Below are 18973 nucleotides of genomic sequence, written 5' to 3'. Positions count from 1 at the left end.
GATTCTGAGTGAAATCCCCAATCCTTTTTTTTTTTTTTTTAAGTGAAAGCAAGTTTATTATGAAAGTAAAGGAATAAAGAATGGCTATGCCATTGGCAAAGCAGCCCTGTGGGCTGCTGGTTGCCCATTTTTATGGTTTTTTTCTTGATGAGATGCTAAACAAGGGGTGGGAAATCCCCAATCCTTAGCATTCAAATCCCAGACTATTTCTCTTCACTTTTTTTTTTAAATCATGCCCTGCCTTTCAGTTATGATGAATGACTTGGTCATTGCTCAGGTGTGACTTGTCCCTTTGCACCTGCTGTGCCTTCTTCTAGAATGCACTTTTCTCCTTTCCTGGCCAAGTGTTCTTGTCCTTGCAGATGGGCCTTCCCTTGGAGGTGGTTTCTGACTACCACCCCCTAGTCCAAGTCAGCTCCCACTGTACCTTAAACTTTCTCTTGTCTTTCTTATTACCTGTTGATATGCTCTGTCCCCACCTGGTGTTCCTTGGGACTAGGGACTTCCTTCATTCACATTTCACGTATCTCTAGGCCTGGCTCATAAGAGGTGCTTAATGAATATTTATTGAATTAATCAGCATCTTGTCTTTCAAGATCAGCCATCATTTTCTCTATCTCATCATTCAAAATATATTCCTTCCTCTTCCCCTTCTTGCACCCAGTCATAGACTGGACTCTATTAAATCCTTTCTAGCATCTGGGCTCATTTCCATCCTCAGTGTCTGTCTGTGCATCCTTTTCATTCAGCCAGGGATGTTCAGCTCGATTCTGCCCCTTAATTCCAAGCCTGTCCCATACTCCATTACTTTATGAAGTCTTTCTTGACACACAGATGCTTAATTATTCTCTTTTGCTTTCTTTGTGTTGACTTTGACTCTACCACTGGTTGTGAGCTTCAGAAGGGCAGGAATCTCATCTTCATGTCTTTTTCCTCCTAGCGTTTACTTTGTGTGCTGCACACTCCCTGGCACACACGGCAGCTCTCCAACACGAGGCAGAGCTTTCCAGCAGCGTCAACCTTCAGGACTGGGCAGCTTTTAAATGTATTTGGGCACCTTTGCAAGAAAAGGATTTTGTTAAATGTAATTTTTATTTATCTTGTTATCAGAGTGCAAGAGAAGCAGAAATCAAACTGAAAAGTGAAAGCAGAGTCAAACTTTTTTATTTGGACCCAGATGCCCAGGTAAGAACTATCTAAATGTTTAATATTTAAAACCAAGTGTGGGAGAGAAAATCACTGATGGGCTTATTGTTTATTTGATTGCTTTGTTTATTTTGGAACGACAAGCAAAATAACTATAGAAAATTCGGGGAAAAGAGGAAAAATAAAAACATATAATCTTATCACATAGCATTACTATTGTGGATATTTGATATTCAATAGATGTTTGAAAATTGGGAGCGATTTATTGAAACACATTCTCAAGTTCACAAAGAACATCTAATTTATCTGTTAAAATAATTATCAGAAAATAACAGGTATCACTGCAGATGCCTGGGAGTCAGTGATAATTCCTGACTAGCCCAGGCTCAGGCTCAAATACAAACCTTTTCCATTTAACTCTAAGGATAAGTACTTTTCTGTTTTATGTGTGTTTATATGTCTATACTTTTTATTTGCTTTTAAGAAGTTTTTGTTTATCATTGTAAAATACACATAATATAAAATTTACCATTTTAACCATTTTTAAGTGTACAGTTCAGTGGCATTAAATACATTCTCATTGTTGTACAACCATTACCACCATGCATTTCCAGAACTTCTTCATTTTCCCACACGGAAACTCTGTACCGAATAATAACCTTCCTTTCCTTCTTCCCCCATCCCCTGGTAACCTCTGTTCTACTCTGTGAACTTGCCTATTTTAGGAACCTCATAAATGTGGAATCATACAGTATTTGTCCTTTGTTTCTGGCTTCTTAAACTTAATGTTTTCAAGGTCAATCCATGTTGTAGCATGTGTCAGAATTTCCTTCCTTTCTGTGGCTGAATATTCCGTTGTATGTATATATTACATTTTATATATCCTTATAAATCTGTTGATGGACACTTGGTTGGATACTGGATGGACATTGGTTATGTTGCTCATAATCATAATTTTCAAGCTCTGTATTTTTTCAGTTCATCCATTGAGTAGGTATACCATCATGTCTTTTTTTTTTGAGACGGAGTCTTGCTCTGTTGCCCAGGTTGGAGTGCAGTGGCGCAATCTCGGCTCACTGCAAGCTCCGCCTCCCGGGTTCATGCCATTCTCCTACCTCAGCCTCCCAAGTAGCTGGAACCACAGGTGCCCACTACCACATCCAGCTGATTTTTTTGTATTTTTAGTAGAGATGGTGTCTCAATGTGTTAGCCAGGATGGTCTCAATCTCCTGACCTCGTGATCTGCCTGCCTCAGCCTCCCAAAGTGCTGGGATTACAGGCGTGAGCCGCTGCGCCCGGCCCACGTCTTTGACCATTGTTATAAACTATGTGTGTAACTACTATAAACCATAGAAACTGATTATATAATAACACTGTTGTGAGTAAATAAGTGTATATAGCTTTTCCATATTTTATTCTGCTTCCTTTGGATGCATTTATGATTATTTTTAAAAAACTGGAGCATAACTTATTTATGTGTTACATTTTCTTTTAAAGAAGCTTGACTTCTCATCAGCTGAGCCAGAAGTGAAGCCATTTGAAGAGAAGTTTGGAAAAAGGATCCTTGTCAAGTGCAATGATTTATCTTTCAATTTGCAATGCTGTGTTGCTGAAAATGAAGAAGGACCCACTACAAATGTAATTTTTCATTTAAAAAATAAAGATTAAAAAAATAGGCAGAGGTTTCAGATGTACCTTTACAGTGCAGCCTGGATAAGAAATCCTAGTCCCTGGTATCAAAGAGGTGCAGTGTTTGGATCAGGATATGGAGGTTGTTAGCCTGCAAGAACAGGATGTTCGTGATGAAAGATGAGGGTGGTAGGTTTGTGCTCAGTTTTCCAGGTGACAGAGTTCACCTTAGATGCTTCAGGGAATGCAACTGTGTTTTCTATGGAACATACATTATGTAGCAAAACATGTAAAGGTAAAATAATTGTTGTTTCGTTTGTTTCCTAAAATGTTTTATAACCTAATTCTCTGTATGCAAAAGGATGAGACTGTTTATCTTCAGTAGTAATTTATGGCAGCAGTCCTAAATAGGTCTTGTCATTTCTCTTTTGATAGCAACATTCTTTTGTCGCTGTTTGAGCCATAGTGATCGTTGAATTGTTTTGTTTTGTTCAGGTTGAACCTTTCTTTGTTACTCTATCCCTGTTTGACATAAAATACAACCGAAAGATTTCTGCCGATTTCCACGTAGACTTGAACCATTTCTCGGTGAGGCAAATGCTCACCACCACGTCCCCGGCACTGATGAATGGCAGCGGGCAGAGCCCATCTGTCCTCAAGGGCATCCTTCATGAAGCCGCCATGCAATATCCGAAGCAGGTGGGGAGTTTGAGCCCAGCATTCCTACTACTCAGACTCACTTTGCATGCTACATAAATGGACCAAAAATGCTCAAATTAGACCTTGTAATGCACAAGTGGGGTCATTAGACTCTTAATTAATAGTATTTATTATTAGACAGTAAAAGCAAGCTGAGAAATAAGTGGCTTTTAACTTCATTTCTTCTTTCTAAACGTTCTCCTAGTTACCTCCCTCACCAAATAGACTTTGAGCAGATGATGAACTGTTTGTCAGCTAACTAGTTTGGCACTGGGTGCTTTTTACTAGTTGTCCTCTTTCACTGTTCTTTGCTGTTTAATGTTCATGGGATTTGTTTGACGCAGCTGTGAATTCTGCTTAATGAAGAAAATTGTTTGTCTCCTAGGGAATATTTTCAGTCACTTGTCCTCATCCAGATATATTTCTTGTGGCCAGAATTGAAAAAGTCCTTCAGGGGAGCATCACACATTGCGCTGAGCCATATATGAAAAGTTCAGACTCTTCTAAGGTATGAATGGCTTTTACGCTTTGGGGTGGTTAAAAGCAATCTGAAAAGAGGTCTTTATGTGAAACTATAAATGCTTAATGAAATCAAACATAAGCCATATTTATGCTCTAGAAGATGTAGAATATGCTACCTGTTTTTACTCTGAACTTTACGTCTTGATTTTGAAGGAAATGTAGTCCTATGTGTAAATAAAATGCTCCAATTGACTAGACAATTCTGACATCCTAAAATAATTTGCAAAGGAATTACCAGCTTAATAGTAAACTTTCTCTGTAGAAAGTACATGTATGATATTCAAATAGAGTTCCTTCTATTTGTTAATGTGCCTCTTGGGTTCTGAAATTATATTTTGGTCCACTTACACTTATATATGAGGCTGGAGACCAGGAGATGCCCTTGGCTCAGATGACCTGGCCAGTAGTGTCAGTGATTCAGGTCCACTTGGTTTTTGTTAGAGGGGGCAGAGTTTTAGGTGGAAGATGGAAAGAAAACATACATGATGTATGTTTGGTTTTTTTCAAAGTAGTGTTCATTACTTGGAAAGTGCCTAGACATGGACATACCATAGAATTATTAAATATTAGAGGTCATCTAGTCCAAGATGTGCTTTCGTATTTCAGGACACTGAGGCTCACCAAGGCTTAGTGACCTGCTCAGTGTGTCTCACAGCTGGAGCTGCCAGGGGGCACTTGAATGCCACTTCATAGCACCTTGTGCTACCTGGTTAGTGTAATCTGTTGAGTGCTATTATCCTTGCCAGTTTTACATATTTTTAGTTCTTAAAAAAAAAAAATTTATGTGGTCATCTGAGAGGCCTGAATTCACTGACAAGGACTGGTCAGCAGTAGGAGTGGATACCCCAGAGGCTGTGAGTGAAGTTTACTAAGTTGGATTCAGAGCTTCCTATCTTCATCTCTGTGGGCACCCATGCATCACAGCTGTGTCCACAGGATGCACGATGGCCATTGAGAAATGGGTTTCGGAGTCAGAAGACCTGGGTGCTGCATGCCTAACTCATCTGGGTCCTTTGGACAAATCACATCACCTCTCTGGCCTCCAGATGTTCCTTCTGTGCATGAAGGACGATGTTACTTCTTGCCTCTGCCTTCCTCATAGGGACAGTGTTAGGATCAAACAGATCATGTACGAGTCAGTGCTGTGGGCACCATAAATCACAGAAAGCCCAGAAGACATCGTCATGTATTACAGCCCCAGTCAAGTAAAAGCCCATTTACCCAGGCACATTGGTTCCAACAGGAAGCCTTTTTGGCTGAAGAAAGCTGTGTAAAGTTTGGTCTCTGGAGAGAAGCTGTTTTATTTTTTTAAACCAAGTCTGTAAAACCTTGGACGAGAAGCTCTTTTAGCTCTTTTATGTTTTGATCAATAATCAATGAAGGCCCAAGATAAGATCTCCTCCCCCGACCGTGTATGCAACACATTTCCAAGGCCCATCCACAGCAACTTTGTTACTTCTGCCTGCCTCATGCATGGTTTGAAATTTGGCAGCTCATGTTGGTGTAAAAATCACATATCACTGTAGGCTAAACTTACCTCTGCACACTCCTTCATGTCCACTGAGCATCTGCTGAAGTCTGCTTTTTCTTCATTATTTATGTTATGTAAAGATGATCTGTGTGTACATTATTCATGCATTTACTTTCCTGCCACCTCCAAAGCATTCAATTAAAGCAGGAATTAAGGCTCAACCATCTTACTTTAGCATAGTTTTGGCAGAGATATTACAGTGAGATGATTTTTTTCTGTCTGTCAAAGTTGTTTCTTCATGTTTTCCAAGATGGTCTAGAACATCATTTAGAGTAAATTTTCATTTTGGAGGAAATTTTTAAGTCTCTGAGGTATCTCCTGTGAATAGATGTTTTAAAAAGAAAGAGAAAGGGAAAAAAGCCCAAATGGAAAAAATAAATTTCTTACTCTGACTTTCACACATACTGTGTTCTATTTGCACCCTTCATATGTCTGAGAGCTAAGTCCTCATTCACTGCAGAAAAGGCTTATTGATGTTTTATGTTTTAGCTTTAAATTTTATGAAATTACTTCATTTTACTCCACAACATATTCATCAGTGTTAGAACCAAAAAATCTTGAACCTGAAAATGTTTTAAGTAAATTGACCCTGCAGCTAGGTAGACCATTGTACCCTATGACTCATACACCTAAGACCCCACTAAGTCGCCCCACCCAGGGAGGCAAGAACATACCTCACTGGAGAAGGGGAGGTCCTAGATGATTCCCTGACATCTCTTCCAATTAGGATGTATTTTCCAAGTTACTCATGAAGGCAGCAGTTCCTACAGCATGATCATGGTAGGATTATAAAGTTTTGCAACTGGAAAGGATCATGAAAAGTATAGCCTAGCCCCCATTTTCGAGTGTGGATAGTGGAGCCCAGAGAGGTTTGATGGCCTACAGAGTCATACAGCTGGATTCAGTGTGACTTAGAGACAGACAGCTTTGTCATCTAGATCCTTCTAGATCCTTCCTTTGGCTGATGGTACACACAGATCACCGGAGGTCTTGTCAGAATGCATGTTCTGATCCAGGAGGGTTGGGGCAAGACCTGAGACTCTGCATTTTTACAGTGATGCTGATGCTATAGCACACTTTGGTTTTGGAGTACATTTCCCAAAATTGTTTTGACTTTGATATACTTACGTAAAAGACCCTTCAGTAAAAAAAAATAAAAATAAAAAATTAAGTAATGTGAAAGATCCTTCACTATGACTCTGAGACAATCAAACTTTGCATTGATGACAAAGCACTATCATAGTACAGACAAATTTGGAAAAATTAAGCATTATCTTTTTTAGCAATAGGGGTATAGATGATTAATAATAGGCCTGCCTTAGGCTAAAAGCAAATAAGCTTCATTGTACACTATGAATTAATCAGTCAATCAACAACAAACCAAAACTGATCATTAGGAAGTAGAAATAGCAGTAATTCATATTTAGAAAGCAAGAATATAGCATTGAGAACTCCGGCCTAACTGAAGTCAGTATCTTAATATCTTATCCCTTATATTGTGGGAATCAGCATAAGCTAGTGCACATTAGGAGCTGCGAAAGCTTATTTTAATTAGTGTTCTCTTTTAAATCCTAATAATGTGATGTATTTTGGTATGGATACCAAATAGTAATTATTAATAACTCAGTAGACTTATAATAAGTAGTATTTAGTCATAAAGATGTATGAAAACCTCTGAAACGACATGTTTGTTGCCCATAAAGACCAAAGAAGAGACATGAATTTTGGAAAGTCTTCGTTCTGTATTCTTTGAGAATCACTGCTAGAGAATGCCTTAAATAAAGTACTCTGCACAGAATGTGAATCCAGCCATATTCATTACTGTATGATGTGCTTTTCTATGCATCTGATGCTATGGTAAGGGCTTATTTAGTGAGCATGTAAGGATGGCTCTTGAGGTCACAGTTCTTTCAGTGAGATACAGTATCTCATAGCTTTATTCTCATGTCTTCAAGGTGGCCCAGAAGGTGCTGAAGAATGCCAAGCAGGCATGCCAAAGACTAGGACAGTATAGAATGCCATTTGCTTGGGCAGCAAGGTAAGGAACACCTTTTATACCTTTTAAATCAATATAGATAGATACATGGATGGGTCAATAGGCCTATTCTGTTTGTTGTTCAGAGACAGAGGATTTGAATGTGTAAAACAGAAATACATAAGGCCAAATTTTGAAAAACATCATTTAGTAGAGTCACCGAGAGGAAAGACACTGTCTGGAGAGGTGCTACCTGGAATTGGCAGGGTGCACAGGAGTGTTAGCTGCAGAGCTGGGATTGTAGGACCCAACCACATGCCTCCAGCTGGAAGTCAGGGCATTCCAGTGAGGCCTGGGGTGATCTTTATCTCTTGACTCTACTTATTAAGCATTTGACTTGTGTATGTTGTTTCCTAAGCACAAGCCATTGGCTGGAACTGTTTTCTATGTAAATTGATTTAGTTGTCCTCATCCCCATAGATGTTTTCCATGTTTTTAGATAATGAGATTTCTGTTGGCTATAGCCAATGGAATAATAATTAGACTTCTCATAGAAACTAGATTTAAATAATGAATTGATTTTGGTGTTTTGGAAACCCAGTTTAGAAATGTTGCTTTGCCATTTCAGGACATTGTTTAAGGATGCATCTGGAAATCTTGACAAAAATGCCAGATTTTCTGCCATCTACAGGCAAGACAGCAATAAGCTATCCAATGATGACATGCTCAAGTTACTTGCAGACTTTCGGAAGTGAGTTTCAAGGTCTTATTTCCACACCTGAAAGACAGATGCTGTGTAGTGGGGAGGGAGGAACAGGGGAGCAGTCACTTACATTGCTCGATTTAGACATCAGAGGGGATGGCAAATGAGCGTGGAGCATTTCCTCAAACCCTTGAGAAGAAAGATGGGGTGAAAATCAGATGAATAACCAGTTAATTTGAATTCTGTAGGGGATGTTTTGGGTGATGCTGTGAAGGGTGGGTTGGGTAGGGATGAGCCTATGGTGGGGAGGAAACAGTTGAGGAACCTTGTCAAGAGGTGAGAAAGGACTCAGCAAAGCCACTGCAAGTGCAAACAGGAAGACGGGGACAAATTCAAGTCGTGTCAAAGAGATACGATCACTGGGTCTTGGCTTCCTGATTGGGTGTTGGGGTGGTAATAGTCTAAGATAAATAACTTGCAAGGTTTCTAACTTGGAAGTTTCTAGCACCAGTTGTTGCTTAGCTTGTGGCAGCATTGCTCTACTCTGCCTCTGGCCTCAAGTGGTCCTCTTCCTGTGTGTCTCTGTCTAAATTCCCTTCTTAGAACACTAGTGATAAAGGATCAGGGCCAAGCCTAGTGACCTCATCTTAACTGATTGCATCTGCAGAGACCCTGTTTCCAAACAGGTCACATTCATAGGTACAAAGGGTTAGGACTTCACCATGCTTTTGGAGGACACAATTCAACCCATAACAATGAGGCAAAGAGGGAGCAAGGAATGTGTGCAACATCACAGGTGTGCAGCTTCCCCAAGTCAGTCTCACCCAAGGGTCTGTGCTCTTAACCTCTATGCTGTTTTGCTGCTACAACCTAAAGAGTTCACTTCTGAGCCTTTGAAACTGATTTTCTTTGCTAGGGAGATGGGTCTTAGAATTTTTCTGGGGAAATTCTGGGAAGGTGAAAGAGCTGAGGGCGCTAGAAAATATGAAGTGAAAAGAATAGCTGAGAGCCAAATGCTAACTATTCTATGCCAAAGGTATCCTTTTTTTTTTGTGCATATCAAAACAATCTTATCAGTTTGTCTAGAACTCAAGAATGCCTGTTTAGCTTTCTTTAACCTCATTTTACCTTTTTCTTATCTGTCTTCAGTAGTAGGAATAGAAAAGATATGAGTCATAGAAACAGGCTCAGTAAGTTCTGAAAACACAGAGATGTGTTCCTAATCAGAATCCAATCACGTCCACGTCAGCAGGCGGCTTCAGCCTTCACAGCGACGTGAAATTCCTTGTCAAGAGGCTCAAAAAGGTAGAAAGGATTCTCAAGGTCTCTTTCAGTTATGTGATTATACAGTTTTTGACTGTCTTGATGTTTCCCCTGTTTGGAGCTTTAATGAGAAGTGCAACCTCAGTTTTGCTGACATGAAGCTAATCTTACCTGGACAGATAAGGTTAGCCTGTTCAGCGAAGCAGAGTGCATGTCCGGTGGGCTGATTTGGAATGAACTTTTCACAGCTCACGTAGGAAATTGGAGAAGGGGGAGAGGAGGATGCTGGTGAAGGATGAGGCCTGGTGGGTTAGCCTTCCAGGGTTCTTGAACCGTACAGGTGCCCCAAATTCCCAGTCACTATCTGACTGGTAAGGACACAGGTCTTGGCCAGGGAGTGCCCCTGGATCCCTATGAATCTGTTATTCATAAAAGACTAAATGAAAGAATAGTACCTTATTTTTCCTTTTAAATCATAGAGGTTCTTTAGTTTACAAACATAATACATATTCATTTTAGAAGTTTTGAGAAATACAGAAGAATAAAACGATGAAAAAAGGTTTACTACTAGTTTTAACCTTTGTGGTGAACTTTTGGGGAACTTTTTTTTTTTTTTTTTGAGATGGAGTTTCACTCTGTCCCTCAGGCTGGAGTACAGTAGCACAATTTCAGCTCACTGCAACTTCCACCTCCCGAGTTCAAGCGATTCTCCTGCCTCAGCCTCCCGAGTAGCTGGGACTACAGGCGCCCACCACCACGCCTGGCTAATTTTTGTATTTTTAGTATGGGGTTGTGGGGGGGGTTTCACCATATTGGCCAGGCTGGTCTCGAACTGCTGACCTTGTGATCTACCTGCCTCGGCCTCCCAAAGTGTTGGGATTACAGGCGTGAACCACCGCACCTAGCCTGGGGGGATCATTTTTTTTTTACATTTTATTTCTTTACATTTTATTTTAGTTTATCTTATGTAGCGATGATCATACTAAATATATAATATTTCCCTGCACAACTCAAAGTATTTTCTGAAAGTGTTATATATACATTTTTATAGACATCATCTTTAATGCATAAATATTATAATAGTCCATTGAGATAGACCATAGATTATTTAACTCTTCCCCCATTTTTTGACTTTTTTTTTTTTTTTTTCCGAGATGGAGTCTTGCTCTGTTGCCAGGCTGGAGTGCAGTGGCACCATCTCAGCTCACTGCAACCTCCGCCTCCCGGCTTCAAGCAATTCTCCTGCCTCAGCCTCCCAAGTAGCTGGGACTACAGGTGCACGCCGTCACGCCCGGCTAATTTTTTTTTTTTTTTTTGTATTTTAGTAGAGATGGGGTTTCACCATGTTGCCCAGGCTGGTCTCGAACTCCTGACCTCAGGCAGTCTTCCTGCCTCAGTCTCCCAAAGTGCTAGGATTACAGGTGTAAGCCACCACGCCCAGCCATTTTTTGACTTTTAATGTGTTTCTGATTTTTCAGAATTACACCTATAAGCCACAGTTAGAATATTTAAAAAATCTTCTCTATTGGTAGTGGGTAATATATTATCATGTAGTAATTATTGTCATTTTTTAGTTTAAAGAAAATTTCATTCTTACTAATTTTTTCAAAAACCAGTCACCTTTAGTTGGATAGATTTCAGTATTTTCCTTCACTCAACTGCCATGCAACTCTTAATAACCATGAGGTAGGTCTGTGTGTACTTAGGAAAGTGAATACACTACATTATTAAGGAAGAACAAATATATCTGTGTTACTATATTTTTTGAAAGAAAGTATCTTATGTATTTCTTTTGTATGTAAATGAAGAAATGGATAAGCAAGTAGCTACCTAGAAGGAAAGATAGGCATAAAAATAGCTATTTAGGATATATGCCAAATAATCATGGTTATCTCTGAGGGATGGGTTGATAGCTGATATTTCACCTTCCACTTTATAGCATTCTGTCATTTTTGTATGAACTTTGAAAAAACTAACACTTTTATATTCAGACAAAACAAACAATGAAGTTTTTTACATGTGATGGAGGTTGGAGCCCTGTCTCAGAAGTTACTTCCTAGGCTGGTTAGCTTGAGACTTCCCCACAGTGGTGGCTCCTCAGGGGCAGCCCCAGCGCACGGTCCTGTCTTCAGTGGAGGCTGGGGAGTGGGGCTTCACATGGTCACTAATCCGAAAGCGATGGGGGCAGAAAGCCTGTGGCCAGGCAGCAAAGAGCCCAGGGAAAGCCAAGTGTGGGTTCTCTTCTGCACACCACTTCTTCATGCGTGTCCTCAGCAGGAGGGCATTGGTGTAAAGAGTTGCTCCAGGTGACCGGTTAGAGAGCCAGAAACCTGAAAACAGGGATCCGATGGTGACAGCGTAGAAGACGCAGCAGGATAAGTGAGGCCATGCTCCTCAATAAGTATCCAAAGAAACTTTGGTGCCCACTCCCTGCATTCTTCACAACAGAGTTAGAGGAAGTGGAGGATTCCTTTTTCATTTTTAAAAAAACTTTGCATTGCTGTTTTTCTTTCCTCTTTATATCTTGCAGGAAACAATCTCATGTCAGTGGCCTGGGCACCAGCTTGGATCCAAAGCTATTGTTTCTACCCCCATGGGTGTCTCAAAATGTTATTTAATAATGCATGAGAAAAATTTATTCACGCTATCTCAGTCTTTACAAAACAGCTGCCAAAGCTCATAAGCCACTTTCCTTTTTCCCTTGCAATAATTACCCAGGGATATGTTCCAAGATTTAGTAAGAAAGCGATTCTGTCAGGTGGATGATATTGCTGACATTTTATAAGAAGAGAGACTTGGTACTTTCTATTTGATTTGTTCATGGTGGTATCTCATGGATAAGATGGTATCTCATCTTTTCTAACTTCTGCAGGAAATGCGAAGGCATGAAGGCAAAGTATAAAAATAGACGTTTTCTTTAAAATGTAGACCTTTTTAATGGTACTACGTTGGACATTTTAGGTAATAATACTACTAAGGTTTTTGCATATGCAACTTAATGTATCTATGTTTATTTGTACACTCATTTTCTTTGCATCCAAGTTTTACAGTCTTACCCCTATTTTGCTCTGGTTACCCTGCACTCAAGCCAGGTAGGGCTGCTTGACTTTCTCTAAACCCACTGTGGACTTCCCTCTGCCATGCTTTTCTCTCTGCCCAAATTGTGTCCCCTTCCTGCCTCATCAAGCAGCACATAAATCACAAACACATACAGCATACACACTTTCCCCTTTTCCTTTGTCTCTGTCAGGGAACTCTACTCATCTTTCAAAGCCCAATCTGTGGCTCACTTCTGTGCTGGGAGTCCTGGAGGTGGTTACTTGGCTTCTCTGCCTGAGCCGCCTCCTCTTTTTAAGGGTGGATAATAGCCCCTGCCCGCTAGAACCATGGTGGGGAATAAATGCAAAAGGCATTAAGGTGATTTCTCCCACCGTGAATACTGATCTCATCCCGTGTTCCCTCTTGATAGATCTAGATACTCTGCCTTCCAGTAGAGGTTTGTACATACTCTGTGAAAGTAATTGCCCTCATATGCTGTAAGTAGCTTACAGTGTCTACTGGACTTTTGGCTTCTTGAGGAAAGAAATCATGTCTTGTTTGCATTCCTCCATTCTCCTGAGTACATACATTGCAGCATATCCTAAGTACTTGATAAATGCTTATTGAATTTTCTTCTTAGACATAAACTCAGTGGTTTTTATTTAAACAAAAATATCTCAAATTTCTTTCAATCATATATAGTTTTTTTTTTTTTTTAAGTGATACCAAAGCTTTTAGGGAATATTTCCTTTCACAAAACACAGTTAGAAGATTAAACTCACCACCAATAGCAGTCCAAACATACCTGTATTGCCGGCTAATCATTTTAACGAGCCAATACAGGAAGTCAGGAAGGGAGGACCAGGCTGCAGAAACACTTAGATAAGGACCCCAAATCTGCTGGCATGGGAGGACTGCTAGTTGATGATACCATTCCCGTTTCCTCTGTGAGAGTTGTTGAGTCAGCAGAAATGGATGGGCAGTGGGAAGGGAAAATTTTCCTAAGAGAGAGTTTGAGCCTCACTTCTACATTCACACACGGACAGGAGCAGTTCCCAGAGGCCAGGCATCCTGCAAGTGTCTGTATTGCATGCTTACTTAATTCATGTAATTTTAAGATTAGTTTTCATGTTCAAGGATTATTTTATGAATTTTGCATAGAATATAGGTACTCTTTAACAAAACAAAGCAAAAAAACCAAAACTATTCTCAGTCATGAAAGAATTCACTTTGTGTAACATGCACACAACCACCACTTTGGAAATGCATAAAAAGGCAGTAAAATCTTTATTGCCTGTGAGTGTTTGATGTCTACTAAACCAGATTCAACAAAAACCATAAACTTTTGAAATGAGTTTGAGATTGGGTTTTTAAAAACTTAAAGCTGGCAAAAAAAAAAAAAACTTTTAAAAGCCCATGTGCTACATAATATGGAACTGAACTCAGAAATGTGCTTAGAAACACATAGAAAGAATGCCTTTACAGAAGCAGCAACTACAAGTAAAATCTCTCAGCAGAGGGAGGAAATAGATTAAGAAATAACTATAGTTAGGCACAGAAGGACACAATACACTATAGGAAGATTTCTATAGTTTAATTAAAGTGAAGTGAAGATTGTTTAATTAAAATGTGTTGCTTAGAAACATTTGAATTGTGTTCCACTTCTCTCAAAAATTTATATGTGGAGGATGTTGGAGTGATCTTAAAAATGGTGACGAAGATGCCTGTTCATTCATAGGTGGAAATAATTAGGAGGGGTGAAATCTGTTACCCTTGCATACTTACTTACATTTAAAAGTATAATTTGTAATAAACAGAATATTTCTAACTCAAAGCAGATACAACTTCATAGGTGTCTCTACAATTTTGTGGAGCGCAGTGTCTTGTGATGTGTTGTGGTGTTGAATTCCTCCACTAAAGAGGTGAGCAAGGCACCGTATGTCAAGAAAATTGATACCTTCATAAAACCCCCTGTCTGAAGGTTGATGCCCCTGAAGAATTCTATGTGAAGCTGAGAGAGGCTTCAGGAAATGACTGACCCTTGAGGGAAGGCTGCTGCCCCTTCTCCCACCAAAAGAAAAGGATCTTGTGTGTGTGAAGCAGCTCACACCACAGGCACAGGGGCAAACTGCAGAGGAGTGCTTGGATGTACCCGGAGAGCTCTTGGCCAGAAATCTTTTCAACAGAAGGCAGAACATGTGAAAAATCATTGACTTGCCTTCCAGACGGTTACCTCTTTCAGGAACTGTTCATTTAAACTCAGGTGTAAACAGAAGACAAGTGGAAATGAGAGGAAAGGACCCTAGGAGAAAGAGATTTAGCAGCTTAGAGCTGGCGATGGGCCACAATGGATCTTCTCAACATTGTCTCTAGTCTTAAGGATGCAGGAATTTAGAAATTTTAGGGCAGTCCTAATTCAGGTGAAAAATATTCCAAGATGTACTGATGAGTGACACGTGAGGCTGCTTAATAGTCAGCAGTCATATCCAAAGAATCTGCAAAATTGTAGGTAGGAACTTTTCAAAAATGGGAACAAAACCAAATGCTGAATCTGCCAGTCCCTGTGCTTTGGTGATCTTTGGCAATGTTCTAAAGGAAATCTGAAACAGGTGGCTTAGGAAGGACTGTGAGGCGGCATTCTGTTTCCTAAGACTAAGTCCTATCATGTTGAACTAGTCATCCTAACCGCATTTCTTCTCTCTTTGTAACTGTGCCGCTACGCTGGTGTAGTAGAGGAGTGCAAAGGCTTCAGCAGAATGTATTTACCACGTGTGGGTGCCGTGGTAGCCTGTGAACAAGTCAGAGAAACGCTGCACACGTGAGTGGGCAGTTGTTCAACTGCTGGAAAAACCAGATGCTAGGGAGGGTGATTAATGAGCTAGTGTCAGTCTGGAAATGGGCCTTCAGAGACTTGGGAAAGAGCCTGTTCTTGGCAATATTCTGTGCAGTATCTTTATCAATGACTTTTATGAGACTATAACATGCTGATTAAATATTTTTATGACATAAAGCTGTTAGGAATATCTAATGCAGTTGATGTTAGAATCTGGATCTAGGAGGACTTTGATAAACTAGAAATAGCTCGAACACAATACGATGAAATTTCAGCAAGACAAAAATTCTCTTCTGAGGTTCAAAAATATAATTATATAAATAAAGGACAAAGAAATAAGCACGTGAAAAAAGATGTAGGAATTTTGGGTGACTGTAAATTTCCTGTGAGTCACTAGGATGGTATGGCTACCTAAAAGTAATAGCTTTGGGGCTGTGTTAGTAGACAGGTATATTACTGAAAACCAGACAGAGGCTGTGCACCCAGCCGTGCACCCACACTGGCCAGATTTATGCGGTTCCAGGCTCTGTAATATAAATGGCAGGTTCTTCTGGGACAGAATGACATTGGGGCAGGTGCAAAAGTGCTGAGAATAGAGGGCTTCAGAATGTGTAGTATAGGTGGTTGAAAGATAAAGGAACATCACTAGACCCCTTGGTGAGTAGAAGTTTCAGGGAGGTGAATTTCACCATGCTATGAGCAAGAGCAGACTAGTGTCAAAACCGCAGAGTCAGAAGTCTCATTGTCACTAGGAAGGGTGAGGCAGTAGCAGCACTTGTCAGGAATGTCACAGGGGATTCCTATATTGGATTGAGTCAGAACAAATATTAATACAACAATTTCAGTGAGCTTCGACTGTGTACCCAGCATTGTGCTGGACACCGGAGCCTAAGATGATTTCTAGTTCCTAATGGTGATGATTGTATTTTTTATTGTATTTTTTATTTCAGTAGGTTTTTGGAGAACAGGTGGTGTTTGCTTACATTAATGAGTTCTTTAGTGGTGATTTCTGGGATTTTGGTGCACCCATCACCCGAGCAGTGTACACTGTACCCAATGGGTAGTGTTTTATCCCTCACCCCACTCCCACCCTTTCCCCCAAGTCGCCAAAGTTCATTCTATCATACTGCTGCCTTTGCATCCTCATAGCTTAGCTCCCCCAAATGGTGACGATTCTCAATGAGCCAAATATTTATGGTGAGGCTGGAGTGGTTCAGGAACACTTGAGCTATAACTGTTTTGCTGATATTCTTTATCTAGACCTGTACTGTGCAGTGCACAGCCACTAGCCATGTGTGGCTGTCCTGTGAAATACAGGACGTCTGAATTGAGATGTGCTTTAAGTATAAAACCGGTAATACATATCTGGTTTTAAAGACTTAAAGAGTGCACATTTTTTATACTGGTTAAATACTGACATGGTAATATCTTGGACCTATTGGGTTGAATGAAGTATATTATTAAAATTAATGTTACCAGTTCCTGTTTGCTGTTTTTCATGAGGCTACTAGAATGTTTAAAATTGTCTTTATGGCTTGCTTTATGTTTCTCTTGGAAGTGCTGCTCTAGAGTGTCGGTTTTAGAATTAACTTATAAATGTTTGATTTTTCTCTTCTTTTGTTTGCAGACCTGAGAAGATGGCTAAGCTCCCAGTGATTTTAGGCAATCTAGACATTACAATTGATAATGTTTCCTCAGACTTCCCTAGTAAGTGTCAGTTCTACATAATAGAATTTTTGTTAGTTTGGGTTTTACTTCAGTTTGAGTTATTTTGAATATCTTTGCAGATTATGTTAATTCATCATACATTCCCACAAAACAATTTGAAACCTGCAGTAAAACTCCCATCACGTTTGAAGTGGAGGAATTTGTGCCCTGCATACCAAAACACACTCAGCCTTACACCATCTACACCAATCACCTTTACGTTTATCCTAAGTACTTGAAATATGACAGTCAGAAGTCTTTTGCCAAGGTGAGTGTGAAGATGGCGGTTTCATTCTTGATGTCAAACCCTCCCTTTAGATTCAGCTTCCCATGTTCTTTTATAAATGCTTACATAGTCTGACTTTGTTGTTTTTTCTTACTCTGTTTTGTTTGTTGCTACAGGCTAGAAATATTGCGATTTGCATTGAATTCAAAGATTCAGATGAGGAAGACTCTCAGCCCCTTAAGGTTTGTTTTTTTTTTTAACGTATGTTCACCTACATATTCTGATTTTTCCGTTTTCAAAATGCACTTTCATGATACTGTACAACTAAAACAATTTAGCACATTTTAATTGACACAAATCAAAAATATATAACGTTACAATATATAAACATATATGCTAAATCTTATCAAATATGGAATATTTAGGTTCTTGCTCCTAATTGACTGTTTTTTATTCTCTTTAAGGATGAAAGTTTCTTATACACACTCAATTCAGCAAACACTTACTGTCCATCTACTATGAGCCAAGTGCTCATACTGTGGGCGCTAAGAATTATGATATGAATAATGTTGATAATAGAAATAATAATAACTGATCAACAATCGATAATCTTTATTAAATGTTTACTACAGTATAGTAATAATAATAGCAGTAGATTATAGGTAACTTTTATTGAAAGCTGTTTGTACTCCAGGCACTGCTCTAGTGTGTGTTTAACTCTTTTGGTTTTCAGTAGTCTTTTGAGTTAAGTATTATTATTATCCTTTTTTTTTTTTTTTTTGAGATGGAGTGTCGCTCTGTTGCCCAGGCTGGAGTGCAGTGGTGCGATCTCGGCTCACTGCAAGCTCTGCCTCTCGGGTTCATGCCATTCTCCTGCCACAGCCTCCCGAGTAGCTGGGACTACAGGTGCCCGCCACCACACCCCACTAATTTTTTGTATTTTTAGTAGAGATGGGGTTTCACTGTGTTAGCCAGGATGGTCTTGATCTTCTGATCGCATGATCTGCCCACCTTGGCCTCCCAAAATGCTGGGATTACAGGCGTGAGCCACCGCACCCGGCCTATTATCCATATTTTTTAGGTGAGGGGAGTAGTGCAGAATTTATTGCCTAAGGTAAAACATTAGTGGAACCAAGATTCAAACCCAGGAAGTCTGGCTCCATAACCCAAATTGTTTTACTGTGACTATGTTAAAGTGACTTCCTAAGAGGAGAAGGAGACAAAGATGCAAAAAAAAAAAAATATATATATATATATATATAATATAGTATCTGTCCTCAAGAAATTCAGTCAAGTGGGAAAAACAGTCGTGGAGAAAAAGATCTTGGTGGACAGATGGTACGAAATGGAGTTTTCGACAAAACTGAAAATTAATACAGAAAAATGCTGAGGGGACACATGGAAGGAGTTGACAATTTCTTGAAGAATGCTTGAGCGTTTTCTTGATGCGTGCAGAAGCGAAGGTTATTTGGACAGAAGAATTGCATAAGAAAAGGCATGGAAATGTGAAAGGGAACAGTGAGCAAGGTATCATCCAGGGCTGTGACCTGGAAGGGCAGGAAGGGGAGCAGGCAGATGGGCTTTGAGGCAAGCTAGAAGGTGGGCAGGACCCAGCAGTCCGGGGCTCACAGGCCTGGGGTCCATCAGAGGTGGCGATGCTAAGTCTATGCCATAGGAATGCCTCCTCCTTTACGATATAT

At 39.9% G+C, this 18973-nt stretch overlaps 1 protein-coding gene across 30 annotated transcripts in view; it reads left to right on the top strand.

Annotated features, from left to right (window-relative positions):
• Positions 1–18973, top strand: part of DOCK9 (dedicator of cytokinesis 9) — a 293699-nt gene that overhangs the window by 181864 nt on the left and 92862 nt on the right. For all 30 annotated transcript variants that reach the window (XM_030813620.1, XM_030813623.1, XM_030813617.1 and 27 more), the window contains exons 10-18: positions 1111–1185; positions 2644–2784; positions 3271–3474; positions 3860–3982; positions 7483–7565; positions 8131–8253; positions 16968–17047; positions 17128–17315; positions 17450–17515. In XM_030813620.1, coding sequence (XP_030669480.1) covers positions 1111–1185; positions 2644–2784; positions 3271–3474; positions 3860–3982; positions 7483–7565; positions 8131–8253; positions 16968–17047; positions 17128–17315; positions 17450–17515 — 1083 coding nt within the window. The remainder of the gene's footprint in view (positions 1–1110; positions 1186–2643; positions 2785–3270; positions 3475–3859; positions 3983–7482; positions 7566–8130; positions 8254–16967; positions 17048–17127; positions 17316–17449; positions 17516–18973) is intronic.

This window comes from Nomascus leucogenys, chromosome 5 (assembly GCF_006542625.1).
Source record: "Nomascus leucogenys isolate Asia chromosome 5, Asia_NLE_v1, whole genome shotgun sequence".
NCBI classification, from domain to species: Eukaryota; Metazoa; Chordata; class Mammalia; order Primates; family Hylobatidae; genus Nomascus; species Nomascus leucogenys.
Note: the sequence above shows the minus strand (reverse complement) of the source record. Positions and strands in the feature narration are given on the sequence as shown.